Source organism: Antedon mediterranea, chromosome 4 (genome assembly GCF_964355755.1).
Source record: "Antedon mediterranea chromosome 4, ecAntMedi1.1, whole genome shotgun sequence".
NCBI lineage: Eukaryota > Metazoa > Echinodermata > Crinoidea > Comatulida > Antedonidae > Antedon > Antedon mediterranea.
Genome location: NC_092673.1, coordinates 25,362,327 through 25,387,447, shown reverse-complemented (window position 1 = coordinate 25,387,447; position 25,121 = coordinate 25,362,327). Strand labels below are relative to the sequence as shown.

At 36.0% G+C, this 25,121-nt stretch overlaps 2 protein-coding genes across 2 annotated transcripts; both read right to left on the bottom strand.

Moving 5' to 3' along the window:
* Positions 1-8,814: 8,814 nt before the first annotated feature.
* On the bottom strand, positions 8,815-13,117 carry LOC140047031 (uncharacterized). The gene is made up of 2 exons (XM_072091827.1): positions 9,087-13,117; positions 8,815-8,901 (listed from the first exon to the last, which is right to left on the bottom strand). The coding sequence occupies exon 1, from the start codon at positions 13,072-13,074 to the stop codon at positions 9,736-9,738; it is 3,339 nt and encodes a 1,112-aa protein (XP_071947928.1). The 5' UTR covers positions 13,075-13,117; the 3' UTR covers positions 8,815-8,901; positions 9,087-9,735.
* Positions 8,912-24,227, bottom strand: LOC140047032 (uncharacterized). The gene is made up of 3 exons (XM_072091828.1): positions 23,796-24,227; positions 22,340-22,774; positions 8,912-9,152 (listed from the first exon to the last, which is right to left on the bottom strand). The coding sequence occupies exons 2-3, from the start codon at positions 22,639-22,641 to the stop codon at positions 9,137-9,139; spliced, it is 318 nt and encodes a 105-aa protein (XP_071947929.1). The 5' UTR covers positions 22,642-22,774; positions 23,796-24,227; the 3' UTR covers positions 8,912-9,136.
* Positions 24,228-25,121: the final 894 nt, after the last annotated feature.

Here is a 25,121-nt window from a genome sequence, read left to right as displayed (position 1 = left end):
ACAAGATTTTTCTTAAACCCGGTGATACTAAAACAGTTAAATTAAAAGGAAGGGTTCCCGCCTTTGTACGCAATTCTGATGTTGTTCTACATGCAACCACCCATATTTCAAAACTTTGTCCATCAGATATGTTAGTAAAATTACACAGAGGAGAAACCAACATTGATATCACTAACAACACAAACAGAAACGTATCTCTAAATACACATCAACCTATCGCGAGCCTTCACTTAACCAACCTTGTAACAGTTACTAACGACCTACCAATTGATAGAATAAAGTTGACCAATGAAAACGCAAACAAGTACCCACATTTAGAACGTACAGACCCATTGCTAACTTTAACCGAGGAAGAAATAATCAGAAAACAAGTTGATTTAACAGACAGCGTTTTAACACATAGAGAAAAAGAAGATTTGTATAAAACCTTACAACAAAACAGAAACGCATTTTCACTATATGGTGAACTATCTAGCTGCCCAAACTTCAAAGCTGACATACACCTTTCTAATGATGACCCATTTTTTATTCGACCATACTTCGCGACAGACAAAGACAAACATGTTATTGAGGCCGAATTGAACAAATTAGTCAAACTAGGAATCTTAGCAGTAGGACACCAATCGTATACTTCCCCTGTCCTTCTTGTTTCAAAGAAAAATTCAAAAGATAAAAGAGTTGTCACAGACTTTCGCTATCTAAATTCCAGGATAAAACGTATTAATCACCCATTCCCATTATTGGCCGAAACTTTGAAAACAATAGGTAACGCTAATGCACAGATTCTTAGCGTAATTGATTTGAAATCAGCGTTTCACTGTGTATCATTAGCCGAACATGCCCAACAATATACAGGTATAGCTTCATATCATGGTGGAAAACATTATTATTATAAGAGATTAGCACAAGGATTAAACGTTTCGCCAGGTATATTTCAAGCAAAGATTGATGAAATTTTAAATGAAATCCCAAATTCTAGAGAATTCTGTATCGCCCATCATGATGATATTATTTTATTTAGCCAAGACAAATTCGCTCATAAGCAGCACCTTGTTTCCGTTTTACAAGCCCTACAATTAAATGGTTTTAGAATTTGTCCAAAGAAATGTAAGTTATTCAAGAATAAAGTGCAATATATGGGACACACCATCCTGATTAATTCTTCAGGACACGCATGTATCACACCATTAGGCGACAGGTGTGCAGCTATCCGAAATTTGCCAGTCCCACGAACCCATAAAGAAACTAAACGATTTATTGGTGCAGTAAATTATGTATCCCATTTTTTCCCTCAAATACAAATCAATTTTACGTCCGTTACATACACTCGCAAGTAAACGCCGAAAATTTGTTTGGTCTACTGAACACCAGAAAGCATTTGACGAAATTAAACAATTAATGGTTAAACCACCAACTCTTCAAATGCCTAGAAAAGAAGGTAGAGTTACGCTATATAGCGACACTTCAAGAACCGCAACAGGTTCATATTTAACACAAACAGTAAACGGTAAAGAACACATAATAGGTTATTATTCCAAAATCTTACCACAAGCCTGTCAACGATATAGCGTCACAGAATTAGAGTTATTTGGACTTTACATTAACGTTTCAGCATTTCGACATTTACTAAAGGGTTGCGAATTTGATGCATTCGTAGACCACTCAGCAATTGTACAAATTTGGAATTCAAAAGATCAGCCATGTACACCCCGTTTACAGAAACTAATATTACGATTGTCCGGATACATTTTCCAAATTGGTTATAAGAAAGGAACTGAATTAGTTTTAGCAGATTTTCTCTCCCGAGCCCCTCGTGACGACGATTCCGAAATTGATCAAGTTGTACCCATTGCATTTAATATTACAGAGACTGAATCTCTTAACCCGATTACAAACACATCTACTTGCAGACCAGTAACAAGGTCATACGCCAAGAAAATGGGAATAAATATACCTGACCTACATAAACCCAAACCAGTACAAACGCCCGTCATTAATCAAAACCCAGTGACAACAAACACGCGACCTACACCTCAACCTACCACTACACCACAGATAATCACGAGACAACAAACAAACGCACATCGATCACCGCCTATCATAACGCCATCTATCGTAACACCACCCCGAATACGTAATGTAAACATTCGACAACCTCCAGAGGAACGACTAGTAGACAAAAATACTGTAAGCAAAGCAAAGACACTACACATCGAAATGTACCAGTTGAATTGTATACATCGCCCAAACCACTAGTACCTAACATAACTGAATTTAAGTCAGCACACATCCCAAAACAACAAGACTTAGATAGATTAATAGATGTTATTCAAAGAAAGATAATTAGAGATTATAACCTCCCAGTAGATGTTAAACAATTACGTGTTGAACAAGAAACTTCACCATTTTTTAAGCCAGTTTACGATTATTTAGCTCATGATATCCTTCCAGCTGATAAGAAAGCAGCTCGTGCAGTTCAGAATAAGTCAGAGCAGTACATATTGTGCAACGGTTTACTATTCCGTTTATTTTTCCAAGATAAAGGTGGAGAATTTGTATTGCAATTAGCTGTTCCTGAAAACTTAGCCGAGACTATTATTTCTCAGTATCACGACAATTTGTTAAGTAGCCACCAAGGTACTATTACTATTAGGAAATTATTTTACATGCCCCTTATGTTCGAGAAAGTCAACAATTATACCCAAGCGTGTCTTAGATGTCAACAATTTCGTCCCAAAACCGATAAATTACGTCCTTTACACGATCGAGTACCAGCAACTTACCGTCCCTTTCATACACTCAGTCTAGATTTTAAGAGTATGCCAACATCACCTTCAGGTTTTAAACATATTATGGTAGTATGTGATGAGATAACTAGATTTTTGATTTGTGTACCTTTGAAATCCATTGATGCCGAAACAATTTGTGAAGCACTAATTCAAAAGGTCATCAGTATTTTTGGACCCCCATCTCGTCTTATTTCAGATGCAGCAACCTCCCTTACAGGAAAATTATTAACACTATTATGTAACACCCTTAATATTGATAGGAAAATCATCAGCGTCCACAATCACGGTAGTTTACAAGTTGAACGTCATATCCGCACCGTATCGGACCTGTTAAAGGTCAACCTTAACCAATTCGGAACAGATTGGGTTAGATTTGTATCAACAACATGTTATGCTTATAACTCGTTTACATCCCCACATCTAGGAAACCACTCCCCTTACGAATTAGTTTTTGGCCGCCAACCTCCAAGTTTGACCTCATTAGCATTTAACCCTATTTCAGGATTGTCTCATTCCTATGAAGAATACTTTGAACATCTCAAGAAGAAATTTCAAAACATTTCACAGACAATGCTACAATTACAGCGAACACAATAAAACGTCCAAAACTCGAAAATTTCTCAACGCTTAGAAAAAAGTCCAATTTACCCAGTAGGACAACTCGTATATTTATACAAGCCAACATCATCATCACTAACAGCAAATTCAAAGAAAATCGCCGCAGAATGGGTCGGACCATTAGTGATTCATGAAGTACTAGACAGAACACACTACATCCTAGCGACGATTAAAGGAGAAATACTTCGCGACGTATTCAATTATAACAGACTGAAACTTTGTTTTATGAAAACACCCAAAGAACGCAAAAATTTTACACATCTACAAAAACTTAAACAATTGTTGAATGAACCCACTGATGATAATAACGATAAAATCCAAAACACCATTAATGTAGTAAATGACGAAATCAATGTTGAATTTGTAGACGAACATGATAGGACACCAGCCCAATTGCAATCAGATACCCTTACACATCCAACTAAAGTAGAACCCCTTAACTTACAACCTTACTTTGACTGTTTAGAGAATAACATGGGATTAGCAGCCCCATTCCAAATGAAAGAGGAACAAATTAAGGAACAAACTAATCTAATTATGACAGCACCTAATGATTCAAGTATGACATTAAACCGAGGTAGATTTAAAGCAGAACATTTCCAAGTTTTAGTTTCATATTCTAAACCGACTTCAGCCAAACGCAACACTGATAAAACAAAACAAGAATCTAATGATCGCAAATTTTGGTGGAATATTGACAGATATAACGATACAGATAAATTAATTAAAGAGATCATTAATGATAAACAGATACCGATAAGTGGATCGCCAAAACGATTCATAAAACGTTTGTATAATGCAACGAATTACTGATTTAATTTTTTTTGCAAGATTATTTTTAAATTACGACATTTGCTAAATTAATGATAGCATAGTCTACGTATTTGATGAGATTTGTTTAGTAATGATGTGATTTCAGTTAAAAGAGAATTGAAATTATGATTAAGTATTGATTTTGTAACGAGTTTTTTGATAAAGATTAATTTTGAATTTTGATGATCGATATATTGAGATATTGAAAAGAACGACAATCATTTTGTAACAAATATTTTGTTTAACCTTTGAGTCGTTAATCTCAAGCATTAATTAATTGATATACAATAACAGGAGATTTTCATAGTACTTTTAATTGTAATTTTTTTGACATTGAGTACAAAAGTCGAATTTGTCGACCGATTGAAATCGTAATTGCCTGTAAATATAAATGCTTAAAAAAATCGATAAAGTTGTGACGATAACGATATATTGTGGATAAGTTTGTGTCAACAGGACACACACACATTTGTTTCTTTAAAGTTTTAAGTGATTAAGTTTGATATTTGATTTTAGGCTAATCAGCCACAGTTTCTTGAGTTTTATGTTTTGATTTGATGATTTATGTTTGAAGGCCATTAGAACACGATGAGTTGTCGCACGATTTGATGTATGTTCAATGTAACATACTATTTTTAAGTTTTGTATTTTTATTTTCAACTGATTTATGTTTGATTTACGCGAATTTTATACCAAATTCATTTTAATTTCATTTTTTTAAAGAGAGAGAAGAGAGAGAGTGAAAGTGATAAGGTTACACTTCAGAGTCAATGGTTTTGGCTAACTCAATTTTGCTTATATGTATAATAATGTTTTTTTTCTTTTATATAACTTTAATTTTGCATGCCACTATTATAACCATTTTTATATTTAAAATAGATTAGAAGAAAAAAAAAGGGAAACAGAGGGATGTAATATAACGATATACTTTTATATTTAAGAAATTGACCTTTGTATCGGAATTTAAATAAGTTCACAGACTTGACCCAGAAGGTCCAGAGGAGAGTTTGTCCAGATGTTTTAATGACCATTTAGTTAATCCCAAGGGTAAAAACCAAATAAACGTGTATTTCAATCGCCGTACGAACACGGTCATAGAGTCCCTAAAGAAAACACTTAGCTTAACTTTGTGACTGTTCCCATCGTAAAACAATTAGATATTGACAGTTTTAAGCAGAGATTCGACAGGGCCAATTCATCATTGTAACCTCCCCAGATAAGATCAATCATTCCCACTTAAACACCCCTGGACCAACTTAGGACCAATCGTTACCCTCACAGATTACGTAGTGACATATGCAAATGAACCGAGGGCCAATATACTCCCAAGTTTCAGAAGGGCCCAGACACACCTTACAGCCACCTCACGGAGCACACACCTCACAGCCACTTCTTCAGAGGAACATCTACACCTCACAGCCACTTCTTCAGAAGCAGACCTACACACTTCACACCTCACCGACAGCATCATTGATCCTCCGTTCCTTATTGTAATATAAAGATATACTTTTATATTTAAGAAATTGACCTTTGTATCGGAATTCAAATAGGTTCACAAACTGACCCAGAAAGTCCAAAGGAGAGTTTGTCCAGATGTTTTAATGACCATTTAGTTTATAATAGAGTCCCTAAAGAAAACACTTAGCTTAATTTTGTGACCTTTCCCATCGTTAAACCAGGAGTGATGGACACTATTTAAGTACAGATTTGACAGTGTCATCCATCACAGAAATACCTTATTATACCGTTAATCACTCCCACTTAAACACCCCTGGATCAACTTAGGACCAATCGTTACCCTCACAGATGATGTAGTGACATATGCAAATGAACTGAGCCAATATACTCCCAAGTTTCAGAAGGGCACAGACACACCTTACAGCCACCTCACGGAGCACACACCTCACAGCAGACTAACACACTTCACACCTCACCGACAGCATCATTGATCCTCCGCGTTCCTTATCTATACTTATAGTTGTATATTGTACTGAAGTATTATACTGAATAAATAATATATGTGTTACGACAGTCAAGCGAGTTAGAGTCTTTCATTAGTACCTCAACAACCCAACATTATATTACATGGTGGAAGAGTCCGACAACAAACAGGCATCATACCCCAAGACGAATTAAAACCTAGCGAACACTCACCATTTGGATATGTTGTAACTAAATATAAGAAAAAACTATATTCGCACATTCGTAACATGCAGTACCTGAAAAATAAATACAAAGATACCCCCTGCCAAATTTGTCAATGTAACCCCGAAATTAAAAACTTTCATACTGATTGTACAATCAACAAATGCTGCGGAACATTGTTTCACAAAAATTGCCAACAAATAAACAAGAAATACCAATGACGGCACACTGTGGACTACATCCTATTATTATCGATTATTATATGATTGATTTCAATTTATCCTTTATAAATTTTTTTTCTATTTCAAATAATTAACGAGAGTCGACTTCTTGACCGATGTTTTTTAGGGAAACCCAACCGTTGTGATGTTTATATTTCGGTAATCCGAGTGTAGCATGCCTCCAAAGCAACGGACCCACAATTATGTCGATCTTGAAGAACACTTTTGTTTTTTTATATACATTTTTTTGTTTCAAATTTTATATAAATTCCGGAATTTTTATACCAAATTCATTTTTAATTTCATTTTTTTTAAGAGAGAGAAGAGAGAGAGTGAAAGTGATAAGGTTACACTTCAGAGTCAATGGTTTTGGCTAACTCAATTTTTGCTTATATGTATAATAATGTTTTTTTCTTTTATATAACTTTAATTTTGCATGCCACTATTATAACCATTTTTATATGTTAAATAGATTAGAAAAAAAAAAAGGGAAACAGAGGGATGTAATATAAAGATATACTTTTATATTTAAGAAATTGACCTTTGTATCGGAATTCAAATAGGTTCACAAACTGACCCAGAAAGTCCAAAGGAGAGTTTGTCCAGATGTTTTAATGACCATTTAGTTTATAATAGAGTCCCTAAAGAAAACACTTAGCTTAATTTTGTGACCTTTCCCATCGTTAAACCAGGAGTGATGGACACTATTTAAGTACAGATTTGACAGTGTCATCCATCACAGAAATACCTTATTATACCGTTAATCACTCCCACTTAAACACCCCTGGATCAACTTAGGACCAATCGTTACCCTCACAGATGATGTAGTGACATATGCAAATGAACTGAGCCAATATACTCCCAAGTTTCAGAAGGGCATAGACACACCTTACAGCCACCTCACGGAGCACACACCTCACAGCAGACTAACATACTTCACACCTCACCGACAGCATCATTGATCCTCCGCGTTCCTTATCTATACTTATAGTTGTATATTGTACTGAAGTATTATACTGAATAAATAATATATGTGTTACGACAGTCAAGCGAGTTAGAGTCTTTCATTAGTACCTCAACAACCCAACATTATATTACATTATCTATACTTATAGTTGTATATTGTACTGAAGTATTATACTGAATAAACAATCAAGCGAGTCAGAGTCTTCATTAGTACCTCAACAACGCAACATTATATTACAATACTATATGACACAAAATTGACAGAATTCAGCACTAACAGCATATCATATTCTTCAGTTCTTGTCATAATGCCATAATCTTTATCTGTGTGCAATATTCCAACGTATGACGTGCACGTGGCGTTTGTCGTGGTGCGGATAACTAACTCGTCAAAGTGACGAGTTTCATGTCTAGTTATTATATTGAAGATGTTTACTTTGGACATGGCATTTTGACCGATAAGTATCAGAACATTGATGCATATTTCACCAAAAATTGTGTAAACAATTATGATTGGTAATTACTATCTTTTATTTTATTTAAAGATGTATTTTCCCCAAAAAACATGAAAAATGAAGATTATTTAAAATCAGACTTTGAATAGGCCATTTTGTAGTTTTAACAAAGCCAATTTGACTAGTTTTTTTCAGGTAATAATTTTTTTTTCCAGCTGTGTACAGTGGCTATGAGCGCTCACTGGTTAAATTCAGGTGCCCCGGAGCACTACCATTTTCATCTTAATCTTAATAAATGTTAATGGTATTAATATATTTTATGATAGTTTATCCATATTTGTATATAAAATTAATAAAATTGTTTGGTTTTATCTCAGCCTGTTAGAGTGCAGGTTTCATATCTCTGTTGGCTGTGAATAAGACAAATTAAAATTAAAAGTTATTTATACTTTTAATTCTCTTTTTCTTCTCCTATAATGCAATGTAAAAATGTTATTTAATATTATTTATAGTATTTTCTTTGTTAATATGCATATATTTATATTTTGGTGAAATGAATATATTATTATTATTGCTTTGTCAATAATGTCATTGTTTGTCAATAATGTCATTATCAATTATGTCATTGTTTGTCAATAAATGTCATTGGCAATTATGTCATTGCTTTGTCAATAATGTCATTGTTTGTCAATAATGTCATTGTTTGGCAATAATGTCATTGCTTTGTCAATACTGTAATGTCATTGTTTGTCAATAAATGTAATTTCTTTTCAATAATGTCTGTAGAATATCTGGGCTTGATGTAGTCTACGAACAATGAGGGCACCAACACAACAACGCAAACTATGTAAATTTCAGTACTTTTATTCTCTGACTCTGAAAATAGTCTGGTGACTAGAAAAATACAAATAATAATCACTTAATATCGTTTAACAAGTCTCAAATAAACAAACAATTTGAATAACTAACCAGAACGTGGTTCTATGAACAATGTTATACAGTATGTCTAACAAATGATCAAATAGATGGTTTTAATTAAATACTACATATGAGTTAATCCAATAATGTTCAAACCTTACATGAATTATGGCGCAAACTCATAAACCACAAGCCTTCAATTCAGTAATCGTTAAGTTACAAGTTGACTGTAAAACAAATATCAATAACATATAACAATCAATTAATGACTTTCTTTCAATAAATCAATAGTTATTAAATCGAAATAATGAAGGTTTATAATCAATTATCAATATCACAAGCAATAATATAACAAATGTATTCTCCGATGGGAGCAGCCATCTTGGAATCTACTGTTTTGACACGTGACCGTAAAGTGATCCATCTTCGTCACTTGACCTTAAGATGCTCGAACATGCTCGAAGCATGAGAACACACACATCGTGTTAGATGAATGTCTAACTTTCAAAATAAGAAAACTATGTTAAATTACCATCAAACATGCTGTAGTCTGGCAATTAATGATCTCAAACAATTACTTAAACTAATACTAACAAATTAAAGATAAAACATACCCAAAAACAAGCTTTTTTGATGCATAAGATTGAGTAGCAGCGACGAAGGATGCATCTCATTCGTACCTCTTCTGCTACTGACGCGCCAAACCAAATACTGTATAGCGCCACCACAGTTACAAAATGGCATTTATCTTAAAATTATTTACACTCCCCTCTGTAAAATCTTAAATTTTACACATACATTAAATCTCTATTACATTGCTAACTGACTCCTGTAGACAATGCATAACTTAGTTATTGGTCTTCTTAACTGTTTACCTCTTACTTTCACTTCCACACTTCTCACCTTTCCATCACTACTCTTACGCACAGATGTCACCTTTCCCAAAGGCCATTTACCACGAGGAACAGTCTCGTCTGTAAGAAGGACAATATCTCCTTCCATGACATTATCTCGGGGTGTGGTCCATTTTTGCCTTTTTTGAAGGAGAGGCAAATACTCCTTTCGCCATCTAAGCCAAAAGGTAGAAGCCAAGTGCTGCACCTGCAGCCATCTTCTCCTTCCAAAGGAATTAGAAACTCCCTGACTCACTGGAGCACCAGGGCCTTGTCTTAACAAAATAAGATGATTAGGGGTAATTGGGTAATCATCTTTGGGGTCAAATGATACATCAGTTAAAGGTCGGGAATTCAAGATTGACTCTACTTCTGTAAACACAGTAGTCAACACCTCTTCATTCACGGTCTGTTGGCCAAGAATACCATAAAGTATTCTTCTTACCGACCTAATTAGCCTTTCCCAGGCTCCACCATAGTGACTCGCCGAGGGCGGATTGAAGTGCCACTCGCAACCTCTGTTGTGGAAGAAAGACTCAATCTTACCATCGTTCATGGATCGAAGAGCTTGACGCAGCTCTTTTTCTCCTGCTTGGAAATTTGTTCCATTGTCACTAAAAACTTTCTCTGGTTCTCCTCGCCTCGCAACAAAGCGACGGAATGCGTTAAGGAAAGAATCTGTATCTAAAGACGCAGAAACCTCCAAATGAACTGCTCTAGAAGCCAAGCAGGTGAAGATACAACCGTACCTTTTCACAAGTGATCGACCACGTTTGATCTCGATAGGTCCAAAATAATCAACGCCCACAAAACAAAAAGGGGGTTTGTCGGCGGAAACTCTTTCCAATGGCAGTCTCGCCATCTCCTGCTCTGCCGGCCTGGCAAGCAACTTGCGACAAACAACACATTTACTCAACCTTCCCTTAACCGTAGACCTACCATTCACTAGCCAAAACTTCTGGCGAATAGCATTTAAGGTCATAGCTAATCCTCCATGACCAACAGACTCGTGATAGTACCTTATAATCAGATTAGTAAGTGGACCCTTTGGAGACAGAATAATGGGGTGTTTTGCATTAAAACTTAAGTCTGAATTGTCAAGTCGACCTCCAACTCTAAGAAGGTCACTGAGCAGAACAGGTTTCAATTTGACCAATCTCTGATCACCTTGCCACGATTTAAATTCCGATTTCTGCGAATAGGAAACTAAAATCGACTCACTAGCGTCGAGCTCAGAGACTGACAGACCTCCGACACACATGGGCCTTATACGTCTACAATTGTTTATGAAACTACGTATCCAAGCAAACACTTTGACTAACTTCATTAGTGAAGAGAACTTTCCTATTAGTCGTTCTAGCATATCAGAGGGAATGACAAAGGTATGAAAGGTCGATACAGATTTCTTAACTTCAGGGTCCAAAGGTAAAACGACCCCTTCACTTGAAGTAGGCCACTTACTACTATTTGTTAACAAAAATTCAGGGCCTGAAAGCCATTTGCCTAAATCGAAAGTACCCCTAGATCCATCATCTGCTGGGTTCTGTTTAGAGCCCACATGTCTCCATTGTTGAGGGGAAGATATGTCTCGAATTTTCGACACTCTGTTGGCAACAAATGTTTTAAAGCGTCGTGTTTCATTTTGGATGTAGCCAAGAACTATCATTGAGTCTGTCCAATATGTGCATTCACCCAGACCAAATCGTAACTCAGTGGTGATGGTGGTACTTAATGATGTAGCAAGAATAGCGGCCATTAATTCCAGTCTGGGAATTGATACTGACTTCATGGGGCTGACTCGCGCCTTGCCAAGAACAAACAAACATCTTACAACACCATCGATATCAACAACTCTCAAGTATGCTACTGCAGCATACCCTACCATTGATGCATCACAAAATATGTGAAGTTCCACCGATTTTGACTCATCCAACCTAATCCACCTCGGGATTTCTACCTTGGAAAGAGAAGGAACCTGACTAAGCCATTCCTTCCATCTACTGAGTTCATCGACCGACAACTGCTCATCCCAGTCGCAACCTTTTCTGCAAACAGACTGCAGGAGTGACCGTGCTATAAGAATAAATGGGGCACCAAAGCCTAAGGGATCAAAAATCTGGCTAGCTGAAGATAATAACCCACGCCTAGTAAAGGGTTTCTCTTGAAGTGAGACTTTAAATTTGAATTTGTCAATTTCAGCGTCCCAACAGACACCAAGGGTTCTTTCTGTGGGCAATTCATTGATGTTTGTGATGGTAGGAGCTCGCTCTGAAGCGGGGATAGTATTCAGCACACTACGACTATTGCTAAACCACTTGGCAAGCTTAAACCCAGCCTCCTTCAAGGTGCGCCTAAGGCGATCTACAAAGTTCACTGCAACATCTTCATGACTCGTTGAAGTCAAGAGATCGTCCACATAAAAATCATTTTTGATTGCCATAATCACCTGATTGCCAATAACATCATCATTTATTTTCTGACTGTTGTCAGCTGCCCGCTGCAAAGCATATCCTGCACAAGCAGGGCTTGAAGTAGCACCAAACAAGTGAACCGCCATTCTGTACGTGCTTGGAGGACCATCTAACTTTCCTCCAGGCCACCATAAAAACCTTAGAACATCCCTATCTTCAGGAATCACCTTAGCCTGATGAAACATAGCTTCCACGTCAGCCACTAAGGCTATACGCTCCTGCCTGAAACGGAGCAAAACTCCAACTAAGCTATTGATTGTGTCTGGACCTTTCATTAGGCATTCATTCAAGGAGATACCTCTCCATTTTGCAGCGCAATCGAAAACTACTCTCAACTTTCCCTTTTGGGGATGGACTACTGGGTGATGGGGTAGGTGCCATGTCTTTCCGGATGGCCCTTCGGTAAACACCGGCTCTGCGTATCCCTTCTCAATGTACCCATCTACTGTTTTGGCATATTCATGTAGCAAGTCTTTATTTTTCTCCAGCTTTCGTTTTAAGCTGGATAATCTAGTCTCTGCTAGTAACTTATTTGAGGGTAAAGAACAATTAACATCCTTCCATAGAAGGCCCAACTGATAATGACCATCTTTCGTTCGCAAGACAGTAGCATCCATTATAGCCTTAGCCTTACCATCCTCAACGGACTCACCCTCCCCATTGATGGGATCGTCCACTGACCAGCTTTGTTTAAGGTGTAGCAGAATGTCCTCGTTTGAGCAGCAAGATATTCTATTGTTATTGGACAATTTCTTGTGAAATACGCCAGAACCACCAGGTCCCATTACCGACCATCCAAGGGGCGTTCTAATCCCATATGGATCTTTGGGCGGCGGTAACCTTGACAGGAAGCATTCTCAGGAATACTTGGCTGCCACAAATGGCTGCGTTATTATTTACTGAATGGTCCGGGTTATGCAGAAGATTATGGTGTTTGTTGGATTTACAGGATGAACATACAGTATCTCTCTTGCATTTCGCAATGGGACGGCCAGGAAAAAGGCATCTGAAACACAACCTTTTGGTCTTCACGACATTCAGTCTCTCATCATACGACATTTTCTTAAACTCTTCACAATCGAACAACCTATGTTCACCATCACACGAGAAACATTTTAATGGTTTGGATTTAACAAAGTTAGAATTAGCCTTAGGCTTCTCATCATTTGCCTTACTTGACTTAGCTGCTTTATTTACACCTATGCTTTTACCAAACATGTTACAAGCTATCTCTAGGTATCCCAATGTAAAAATTCAAATTAATGATGGTACTTTTTCTTTCAGTTAATCAGAAGGAACTTACTGAACATAAACTTTTGCAATTTAAATGATTGAAATCGGATTATCCATTCAAAAGTTATGGTCCGTTAAAGTGCCCAAAAAACAGTGATTTTTGCTTGAAAAATGGCACTTTTTCTAATTATATTTGAACCCATTTTTGAAGGGTTATAACTTTTATACTAATAATTTTAAAGTTCTTATTTTTTCCAAACCCATAGATACAACAGAGTTGGGTGTCCTCGACATTTTTTTTTTTAGATATCGCCCTACAAAATTCGTCCGAGGGCTTTTTACGCGTGATTTTCCCAATGTCTCAAAAATGCCCAAAAAGTTCCTGTCTTTAAATGATTCATAACTTTTGAACCAATGTGTGAATTAACTTCTTTTTTTTTGCATTGCATAAAATGTAATATGTATTTTAGTAAGGTTATTTATATTGACAGGTAAGGTAATTCTGAAATACAACATAAAATATTGTTAAAAAATGTTAAAATGTGAAAAAAAAAAATATTGCGTTAAAAAACTGTGTGGGTATTGTTTCTTTTCATTAAATATTATTTTTCGTAAGTATACATTTTTTTAATAATTCTAGTATTTAAAGTTATATTTATAATCATATATTATTTTAATTGATTTTCGAACCGCCAAAAATAAGAATTAAGCCCGTGCTTATTATGTGTTCGATTCCATTTGGAGCGCCGGGCCGAACGTAGACTCGGCCGCGCCTACTACAAGTTAAGTTATATAGGCCCCTAGTAAGGTCTAAAAGCCTGACGCTAAATTCTGCCTAAGAAATATCGGGAAGAAATTTTTTATTTAACAAAGTAATTACCTCAATGGTATAATTGTAACATGTTTAATTTTATTTCCCTTTCGATTATTCTAACCGAAAGTTGCACTTTGAATTGAAATATACGGAATAAAATTTAGGCCTAGAAACAGCGTAGACATACAACGGCAACACAGGCCAAAGCGCGTTTCGGCCGCCTACATAGAATGGCTTACGGCCGCTGCATAGCAAAATCAAAGCTTCTTAAATTTCTTCGGTACATTTCTTCCTAACGTACTTGCTTTATATAGTAGATTTATAAATATGCCACTTATTAAATAATTTAATAAATCGGTAAAATTGACGTTTCGAAGCAAATATTCCATGAGAGGCGACATTTTTCGACATGCCTCGTGTGCGGCGAAGACTAGTTCAGAAAATGGAACAGTCCACTGCAGGGGTTATCCTATCATTAATTAACGCGCTAATACATGCATACCATGCACATTGTCTGGGCGACGGTAATTTAGTAATAAGCGGAGAACTGAATCCCCCCCCCCCCCCGTAAGGAAAATGGTAAACACTGATATTTATGGTAGGGATTATTTTTTTCAGTGGTTGGTCTTGTTGGCCTCTTCGCACGAGGTCCACGCAAAGTCAAATAAAACGATGTGGTTTATCAAACAGAAATATAAATTAGCTTCCATTCAATACTAAATTAGCCAGATTTTGATAATGAAAAAGACTAAAAAATTCAATTTTTATCGTTAAAATTGACATTTGAGGCGGATGTACATAATAATAATAACCGATTTACATATCAAAATAAATAGTATTTAAAGCCTGATAACATGCAACAAAAATTACTCCACCACCTATTATGGACCTCGTGCGATCGTGTTTTGAAAATGGGTAGGTGTTTTCCAAAGTTATTTTTAGCGCGCGGATTTCGGCTCGCCGGCTTTTGTACCTCATTTTTAACTCGCGTTTTCTATTAAAATATTGAATAAACATAGATTAAAAATATATGAAAATAATCCCTTAAACAAGATCTTTCCAGACATATAATTTTTATTCACATGTGTATATCAGAAATAGTATATTTTTAACTTCAAAGACACGTCACTTTTTGAAATTTCACGAACGTGTTAAAATCGCGGTAACGAAAATCCGCTTCATTGGGATACAGTACAGGATTATTGCAAAAATCCCAACGCATTCAACACGTTGTCGTTGCGTTGTGTTTGCGTTGCGTTGAACGGCTTTCAACGTTTAGTTGTTTATTCAACGAAAGTCATTATCAGCATGTCAAGTAAACAATTAGTTATTTCAACGCTAGCTGCTGCAGCGCTAGACTGGCCGATTGCACGCCTGAACGATCAGTAACAACAACAGGCAAAATACCTATCGGCAGTCACTACCAGATATTTTAATATAAATAAAAAATATATATGAAGCTTAGATATATTTTTAAGTATTGAACGGACAGTTACCAAGTAAAACACACAGTGATATTTCCCAGTGTTTAGTGAAGGAAAACATCGAATAATAAGGTCGATGCCAAGTCTAACAGTTAACACTGTACTGTAGGCCTTCCGGGGGAAAACACGATCTCACGTCGTAAAATCAAACAACGTGGAAATTACTGACATCAACACACGAGGCCGCCACCCTGGTTTCCTCAAGAAAAACACCACGTGTGTTATGACGTATTTAACGATCGTTAATGACGACGAAGTAATTAATTTTATTTAGGCCTACATTTTTTAGCTGTTCGAGATTCAAGAGATAAAGTTAAAATATTGTTTCTCTATTTTGGTTTTTATTTTATAATTGTCCCATTGTTTGTTGTAATGTAATTTGAAAGAACTAAAAAATTTGACGTGTCCGACACCCATGAACCAATTTAAATCTTTATAAATCGAACAACATTACATTTTTAAGTACAAAAAGCGTTTTGAATACGTTAACAATAGAGCGTGTTGAATGTGTTGAACCCATTGACCGTTCATTGACGACGTTAAACAATTGAATCCCATAGCGTTGAACGCGTTGAAAACGTTGCGCGTTTTGAAAAGCATCACACTGTAAACTGATTTAAATGTTGGCTGTTCGCTCGCATATTCTCGCAACTCCCATCCCATTCATACAGTTTCAGGAGGAGGCCAATATAATTATATTAAGAAACAAAACAATAGTATGTTACAGAGAAAACGCCTAAACCTCGCCTGTAATAATATATTGTCTTGCATCAGAATAAAGTGGTTCTTTATTCTGAATTGTTTGGTTATTCAAATATTTGTGGGTTACACCTTGGCGTGAATAATATGGTATGGCACAGGTTTTGATTTTAAAGAAAACGCCTAAAATTGCCTATTGTCATCAAATTGGTCATTCCTATTTCTTGGTTATTATATTTAACGCTTTTCTCTGCATGGGTTACGTTAGGCATCACAATAATTAATTTATAATATAATGCATGATAATGATATATTTATGGATAATAATAAAACTAAACGATTTTTTCCCTTTTAATTACGCGTTATTTCATAATGAATGAACTCTTCATTGTTGACACTGAATAGTTTCAAAATATAATATTCTATTAAGAAACACAAATAAAACCCTAAATAGTTGGCTTTTATAGGTTCAAAAACTTTACTAAAGGACAATGCTGTATTATTCACTAACTGTGAATTAAACTTCGTCGTGAGCGGTTGTGTTTACTCGGACCTCTCTCTAGGCCTCAAAAGTACCCGAGCAGTCTAGGCTATACCGGGGCAAACAGAATTTTTAACCACTTCGCATTGGTGGCTCAGGGGCACTCCCTAAGCCTAAGTAAAACAACGAAACCAATTGGTGGATTAATGGCCTTTTAATTGCGTTTTTCTCTTCGCATCGTAGTACTTCAACTACACAACGAAGCCATTTGGTGGATAATCAACGCTTTATTAGTCTACGGTTTCAGCAAGGTAAGCGTATTTGACTTCTCACACCTGAAACCAGGAAAAAATGTACATAACCAAAGATTAACATTTTCCGACGAAGCCTTTTGGTGGATAACTTTTCTGTTATTTTATCGGATGAATCGTTTTTTGATGTTTCTATTTTCACTTTTTAACATTAACTGTATCGGTATTTGATATACCATTGGGTTGCTGAATTCTTGGAATTCCATTTGATTGAATTGTGGATACGCTTACAATTGTATTTTGTAACGTGGACGGATACAGACGAGCTCAACACGAGCTATTTTTCGAGCAACGCGATCTTTTGATCTTAGAGGGAAAGGCTTACTCTTTGCTATCTTGCTTAAATGTGGTGATATTTCTCCAAACCCGGGACCCGGAATCCATCTCAATGTGGAGGAAGACTTCAATGTTTTTAAAGAAAAGGGCCTTCACTTCATTCATCTTAACGTAAGGTCAATACTGCCAAAGATGTCTGAACTCCGCCTACTCGCAATAAAAACCAATGCAGCCGTTATCTCTATATGTGAAACTATGTTGGATAATACTGTTCCTGATGCGGAGCTCAACATTGAAGGATACAACGTTTTCCGTCGAGATCGAAATCGGTCTGGAGGAGGTGTTTGTTTTTTTGTCAAGGAAAGACTATCTATACGCGAACGCCGGGACCTGGATTCTGAAAGTATTGAATCAATTTGGATGGAAATTTTGCTTCCGAGGACGCGTCCTATTGTTGTTGGATCAATTTATCGTCCACCAAGTCAATCATATAAGCTATGTATTGACTCGTTTGAAAATATATTGGCTGCTATTCGACCAGATGTCGAAGTTATTGTCCTTGGTGACTTCAATATTAATTTGAAAAATGAATCTGCATCAATATACAAAATGTTAGAAACAACTCTTGAAACTTTTAGCTTTACCCATCTGATAAAGGAACCAACTCGAATTACTAAGTATACATCAACAGTTTTAGATATTATCATATGTAACCATTCGCAAAAAATTTTGCAATCGGGTGTCATCCATGTAGGCATTAGTGACCACAGCCTAACGTTTTGTACTCGTAAATCTTTAAAATATAAATTTAACCAACATAAAACTATCAAAATTCGTTCACTTAAGAACTACGATGTTAATATTTTTAATGAGCAATTGACACAATCTGATTGGTCGCCTGTTCTCGATTCATCAGATGTGGACTTTGCCTGGTGCTCTTTTAAAAAAATTTTTTTGTCTCTTATAAACAGAATGGCTCCTCTCAAACAGGTGCGCCTAAAACAAAAATCTGAAGAGTGGATGACACCGGAAATATTAAGTGCCATAAAAGAAAGAGACTCGCTATTAAATAAGTTCAAGAATAACCCAAATAGGCCAGACCTTTACGATGCATTTCGTAAGTTACGTAATCGCATACAAAAGGACATAAAGAAAGCAAAATCTGAATGTTTTTTAAATAAGGTAGAAGTTAACAAAAATAATCCCAATAAACTCTGGAAATGCCTTAAAGATTTGGGATATAAAAATAAGCCACAAAAGGGTAGCACTGTTTCGTTAGATGTTAATGGGAATCTTTGCCATAATGAAAGCGAAGTTTCAAATTATTTCAATAAATACTTCGCAAATATTGCTTCCGATTTAATGAAGAAATTGCCTTCTCCCAGTAACCTTTTTAGTGTGGGTTCGAATGCCTTTAAAAATTACTATAATAGCAAAATCAAACATGTTTCTGGTTTTTCTCTCGAAGAAATTGACGAGAGCCTTATCGAAGAGGAATTGAGAAATCTCAACCCATCTAAAAGTGTAGGCCTTGATCAGATTCCTGCAAAATTTCTTAGAGACGGAGCTCCTAATATTAAAATACCAATAACACATATAATTAACCTCTCCATTAAATACGAACGTATTCCCTCGGATTTTAAACTCGCAAAAGTCACGCCCCTTCATAAAAAGAATTCCAGAACTGAGGCTAACAATTACAGACCTATAAGCATTCTCTCCTCAGTTTCGAAAATTCTGGAGAAGGTGGTATATATACAAGTTTCCGATTACCTTGAAAGGAATCAACTTATCTACGATCATCAATCCGGTTTTCGTAGATCATTTTCTACCGACACATGTCTTATCCATCTTAGAGATCACCTTAGAGTTCAAATGTCAAATGGTTTATTTACGGGTATGGTTTTACTCGATGTCCAAAAGGCCTTTGACTCGGTCAATCATGATATTTTGTGTAAAAAACTTAAGTATCTAGGATGCCGGTCTATCGGTTGGTTTCAAGCGTACCTGTCTGGGCGAAATCAGATTGTCGATATTAAAGGTACCAAATCGAACTCTATTGAGATTGGATGTGGAGTCCCCCAGGGTAGCCTTTTGGGTCCTCTCTTGTTTCTTATTTACGTGAATGACCTACCATCTAGTATCGAAAGTGAATGTAAAGTTGTTTTGTACGCTGACGATTGTGCAATTTTTTACTCCCATAAAGATCCAATCGCAATCCAATCTAAACTCCAAAACAATCTCGTATCATGCAATAATTGGCTGATCGACAATCAACTTTCGCTTCATATGGGTAAGACCGAATGCATCCTGTTTGGTTCTAAACGTAGATTAAGCAAAGTAAACGAATTCTATATTGATTGCTTTGGAACGACTATAAATGGATCAAAATCTATCAAATATCTAGGTATTGAGATTGACCAAAATGTATCAGGTGACGTCATTGCCCGCTCTGTTATAAACAAAGCAAACGGCAGACTGAAATTTCTGTACCGACAATCATCATTTCTTAATTCGCATTGTCGCAAAATTCTTAGTTTTGCTTTAATCCAACCGATGTTCGATTATTCGGTTTGCTCATGGTCTTCTACGGTAAATAAAAATTTAAAATCAAAATTACAAACGACTCAAAACAAAATGGTTCGTTTTATAAAAAAGTTAGGTCCCCGATCTCATGTTGGTCAATCTCAGCTAAACGACGTTGGTATGTTAAAAGTCCAAGACCGTGTCGAATTTCTTAGAGTCTGTCATGTTTTTAAAACATATAATCATTGTTGTCCACCTTATTTATGCAATCGTTTTATTAGAATTTCAGACAGTCATAACTACAATACTAGGGGATGCAATTTTAATTTTAGAATCCCAACTATCAAGCCAATGGCACATGTGACCTTTTTTTACAATGCTATTAAAGAATGGAATAATTTACCAATTAACATTAAGGAATCACAAACTGTTTGTTGTTTTAAAAGTAAAGTTAAAAAGTATCTACAGGAACGTTCACTAGCTCTAGAAACTAATTAATTAGCGCTTCTTCTTTTTTCGATTGTCCTTTTTGCTGTTTTTTGTCATTTTTTTTATGTTGCTTTGTTTGTCTTTTTTGATGTTCTTTCAAAGGACCTCATTGGAAACAAGTCCGTAGAGGACTTTTATGAGTTATCCTTGGCATCCTTGTTTTATATTGGTATTTTTATATTTGTCAATTTTAATTGTATGTCTGTGATATTTTATGTACTGATGCCGAAATAAATCAAATCAAATCAAAATTCACCTTTCGATCAGTTCGTCCCTCACGTCACGAAAAGCATGCGTGAAAAAGACGACGACCATGCTGGATCGTTATGTTGGTGGTGTATTGTTGCCTTCCATGGCGGCGGGTGTAGGCTACGTTGTTTTTATAAATAATCGAGAAAAATGTAGTACAGTACTGCGAAGTTTTTAGTTTGGAAATAATTAATTACGATGTGACCTAGCCTCCAAGATTCACCGCCGCCTTAACTTTGGTATTTAATACTCCAGTTAATATAGGCACACAGTAATTAAGGACATGACCACTACTTTTAACTGCGATGGCAGACGCGGCTCATACACACGGGGCCTACTCGTTAGTAGTAGGCCTAGCCTAGTGTAATATATTAAGCTAGGTTTCCGCGGAAAAATACACATTATGTTTGTTTTCTTAAATATTTGTAATACTGTATTTTATACTATTACTACTACTACTAATACACACTGGCAATCTGTAAATACCATACGAATCCGATTGTTCGTTATTTCAACGCAAACTCAACGCAACACATTGTGTTGGTTGAATAAACAGTTCAACGAACTCAACACTTTCAACGCCAACGGACAACGCAGTTTCAACGCGTTGTCAACACTTTAACAATGCGTTGAATGCGTTCAAAATCTGCAATAATTCTGTCCGGTACTGTACCTACTATCTCCGCCTGACCCTCTAAAAACGTTAACAAATCTAAAAAGATAGGTTCCCTGGACTTCAAAATTCCCTGGGCGACCTTGGCCCATGCGTTTTGCATATAGATAGGTAACAGCCCCTGAACCCTGATTAAATTACTCGTCGAGTTCAAATCGGTAACATGGCCCATTTGGGTGAGTGTTATATGACAGGTTTGCATACACGATATTAGTTCTCTCAACGCTATCCCATTTTGTGCCTTAATGGCTTTACGATCAGTTAAATCACTCATTAATGCATTTAATATTAAGTGGGGTTGACCATAGTTGCACTTCAATATAGATCTTGCGCGTTCATACCCTTCATCTGGAAGCCATGCACAACTCTCTATGCATGCCCTAGCATTACCCTTACAAAGTTGTAAAAGATACTGCAACCTAGTTGAGTCATTGCTTAATTTACTCGCAACATTAACTTCAAAGTTTTTAATAAAGGGCCAATACCCAATAGCATTGCCGTGAAACTCAGCAATTTCAGCCTTTGGTAATTCTAAAGCTAACTTTAATTCACTCAAGGCAGAGTGAGTTTTAACAGTGGTACTAGTACTAGTCTGTAAATTTGAACTCGCAGGCTCAACAGGATTGCTCTGCACAGAACTACTTATAGGAGCCTGATCAGGCATACTATTATCATCTATGTTGGAAGCACCATTGCTACCAAATACAACATTGGAACCCGCACTCTCTACAGGTTCTGCTAACTCTAACTGAACACTGGGTTCAGATACTCTGCCTATCGCAGATTCGACATGGTCATTAACCATATTCACTGACCTCGTTAAATATTTCTCAACCTGTACTCTGGCTGCAACAAACACAGCTTCAGCCTCTATCATCCAGGCTTCCTCTCTTTCGAATGCTTCATCCTCCTTGAGTGTGTCAACCAGTTCCTGATGCGCAGCCTCTACGGCTTCCCATTGCTGTTTTGACTTTTCATACCTTTCGTAAACTGTTTCATTCTCCGCATCTACTGCCATTAACGCTTCCAACGACTTCAAACTTCTGGTTAACGCTCCCTTTCGATTCCTCCGCACTACCGCTAACGTACTGCTTACAACTACTGCTGGTTCCACCATGACTGCAGTAATTCATTCACTGTAGAATATCTGGGCTTGATGTAGTTTACGAACAATGAGGGCACCAACACAACAACGCAAACTATGTAAATTTCAGTACTTTTATTCTCTGACTCTGAAAATAGTCTGGTGACTAGAAAAATACAAATAATAATCACTTAATATCGTTTAACAAGTCTCAAATAAACAAACAATTTGAATAACTAACCAGAACGTGGTTCTATGGGGATATGACCGGTTGGGCCGCCGACAAGTTGAGCCGCCGGTAATTTCTATGAAACGCCCAGTGCGTCTTTTACGGCATTTCGCGTAGTGATAGAGGAGTGTCCTAGTACATAAGTTCATGGTCTTTAGGTTTATTGTGTCATGAAAATAAATAATAATTACATACTACAATTTTGTTGGTTTGAACCGCCATAACAACACAGCAAAGGAAAGTAGTCATATTTAATAATTTAATTGTTTTTAATCTTTAAAGGTAAAAATGCAGTGCACTCCATAATATTTTTCTCGCGTAAAATCATGTTGTCTCTCACTGAGACTCTCAGGACTAATAGAGTATTGATACTCTTCGAATGAGGTTAAATAATTATTATTTTTTATCTACTATCTTTTAATATCATATTTTATTGAATTTTACAATGTTAATACACAAAATATTTAACTAAAAAACGGTGATTTTATGCAATTATTTTACCGAAAAATGGAGTAGGCCTAGTTCATACAACTGCCGCCTAAGGGGGCAACATGTTTACGTCATTTTTGGCTAAAAACGATCATTTTCGGTCATGTTTTAGGCCTTATATTTTGGAATCTACAAACAAGTCAGATATTCATAATTATTTCTCTTTAATTATAATATTTAATAATATACTAAAAACCGTGATATAAAAACTTTGGAATATACATCGTTATATCTAATAATTAATATAAATAGAACTTCTATTAAATAGAAACGAGCACCGGCGAAAGTATAAGCATTTGGCGTTTCATAGAAAATAACGTTTTTCTGGCGGCGGCTCAACTTGTCGGCGGCTCAACTTGGCCTAATCCGTTCTATGAACAATGTTATACAGTATGTCTAACAAATGATCAAATAGATGGTTTTAATTAAATACTACATATGAGTTAATCCAATAATGTTCAAACCTTACATGAATTATGGCGCAAACTCATAAACCACAAGCCTTCAATTCAGTAATCGTTAAGTTACAAGTTGACTGTAAAACAAATATCAATAACATATAACAATCAATTAATGACTTTCTTTCAATAAATCAATAGTTATTAAATCGAAATAATGAAGGTTTATAATCAATTATCAATATCACAAGCAATAATATAACAAATGTATTCTCCGATGGGAGCAGCCATCTTGGAATCTACTGTTTTGACACGTGACCGTAAAGTGATCCATCTTCGTCACTTGACCTTAAGATGCTCGAACATGCTCGAAGCATGAGAACACACACATCGTGTTAGATGAATGTCTAACTTTCAAACTAAGAAAACTACGTTTAAATTACCATCAAACATGCTGTAGTCTGGCAATTAATGATCTCAAACAATTACTTAAACTAATACTAACAAATTAATATGGAACGCCGTTTACGCAACATTTCGATGATATGAATTTTATGACGCGATATGTGAATGAAATGCATCGATATGAATTAAATGGTGCGATATATGAATGAAATGTTTTGAATTGAATGCTTTGAATTGAATATTTTGAATGAAATGTTTTGAATGAAATGTTTTGAATGAAATGTTTTGAATGAAATGTTTTGAATGAAATGTTTTGAATGAAATGTTTTGAATGAAATGTTTTGAATGAAATGTTTTGAAAGAAATGTTTTGAATGAAATGTTTGAATTGAATTGAAAAGTCAAACTATTGGTGGCGTGTGTCATTCTCGCTCGCGATTATTTTCTCAACCTCTTAGGCCTAAGCCTGGGTACCCTCATCTCCTTTCTTCCACGCTGCCTTTACAGAGAATCCTAACAGACCTGGGTTCGGAAATATGTATTCCAATGTTTCAGTCTGTTAGGGAGTCTCTGTAAAGGATTCATATTGATGACAGCGTTGAAAGGAAATGAGGGTACCCATATGCTTAGGCCTATTAAGAGGTTGAAAAAAAATCGCGAGCGGGAATGACATACGCCGCCAATAGTTTGACTTTTCAATTCAATTCAAACATTTCATTCAAAACATTTAATTCAAAACATTTCATTCAAAACATTTCATTCAAAACATTTCATTCAAAACATTCAATTCAAAACATTTCATTCAAAACATTTCATTCAAAACATTCAATTCAAAGCATTCAATTCAAAACATTTCATTCATATATCACGCCATTCAATTCATATCGATGCATTTCATTCACATATCGCGTCATAAAATTCATATCATCGAAATGTTGCGTAAACGGCGTTCCATAAATTAAAGATAAAACATACCCAAAAACAAGCTTTTTT

What these genes read in the sequence shown, in the direction of transcription:
- LOC140047031 (XM_072091827.1), bottom strand. Translation starts at nt 13,074, where the DNA reads ATGGGACCTGGTGGTTCTGGCGTATTTCACAAGAAATTGTCCAATAAC.
- LOC140047032 (XM_072091828.1), bottom strand. Translation starts at nt 22,641, where the DNA reads ATGGTGGAACCAGCAGTAGTTGTAAGCAGTACGTTAGCGGTAGTGCGG.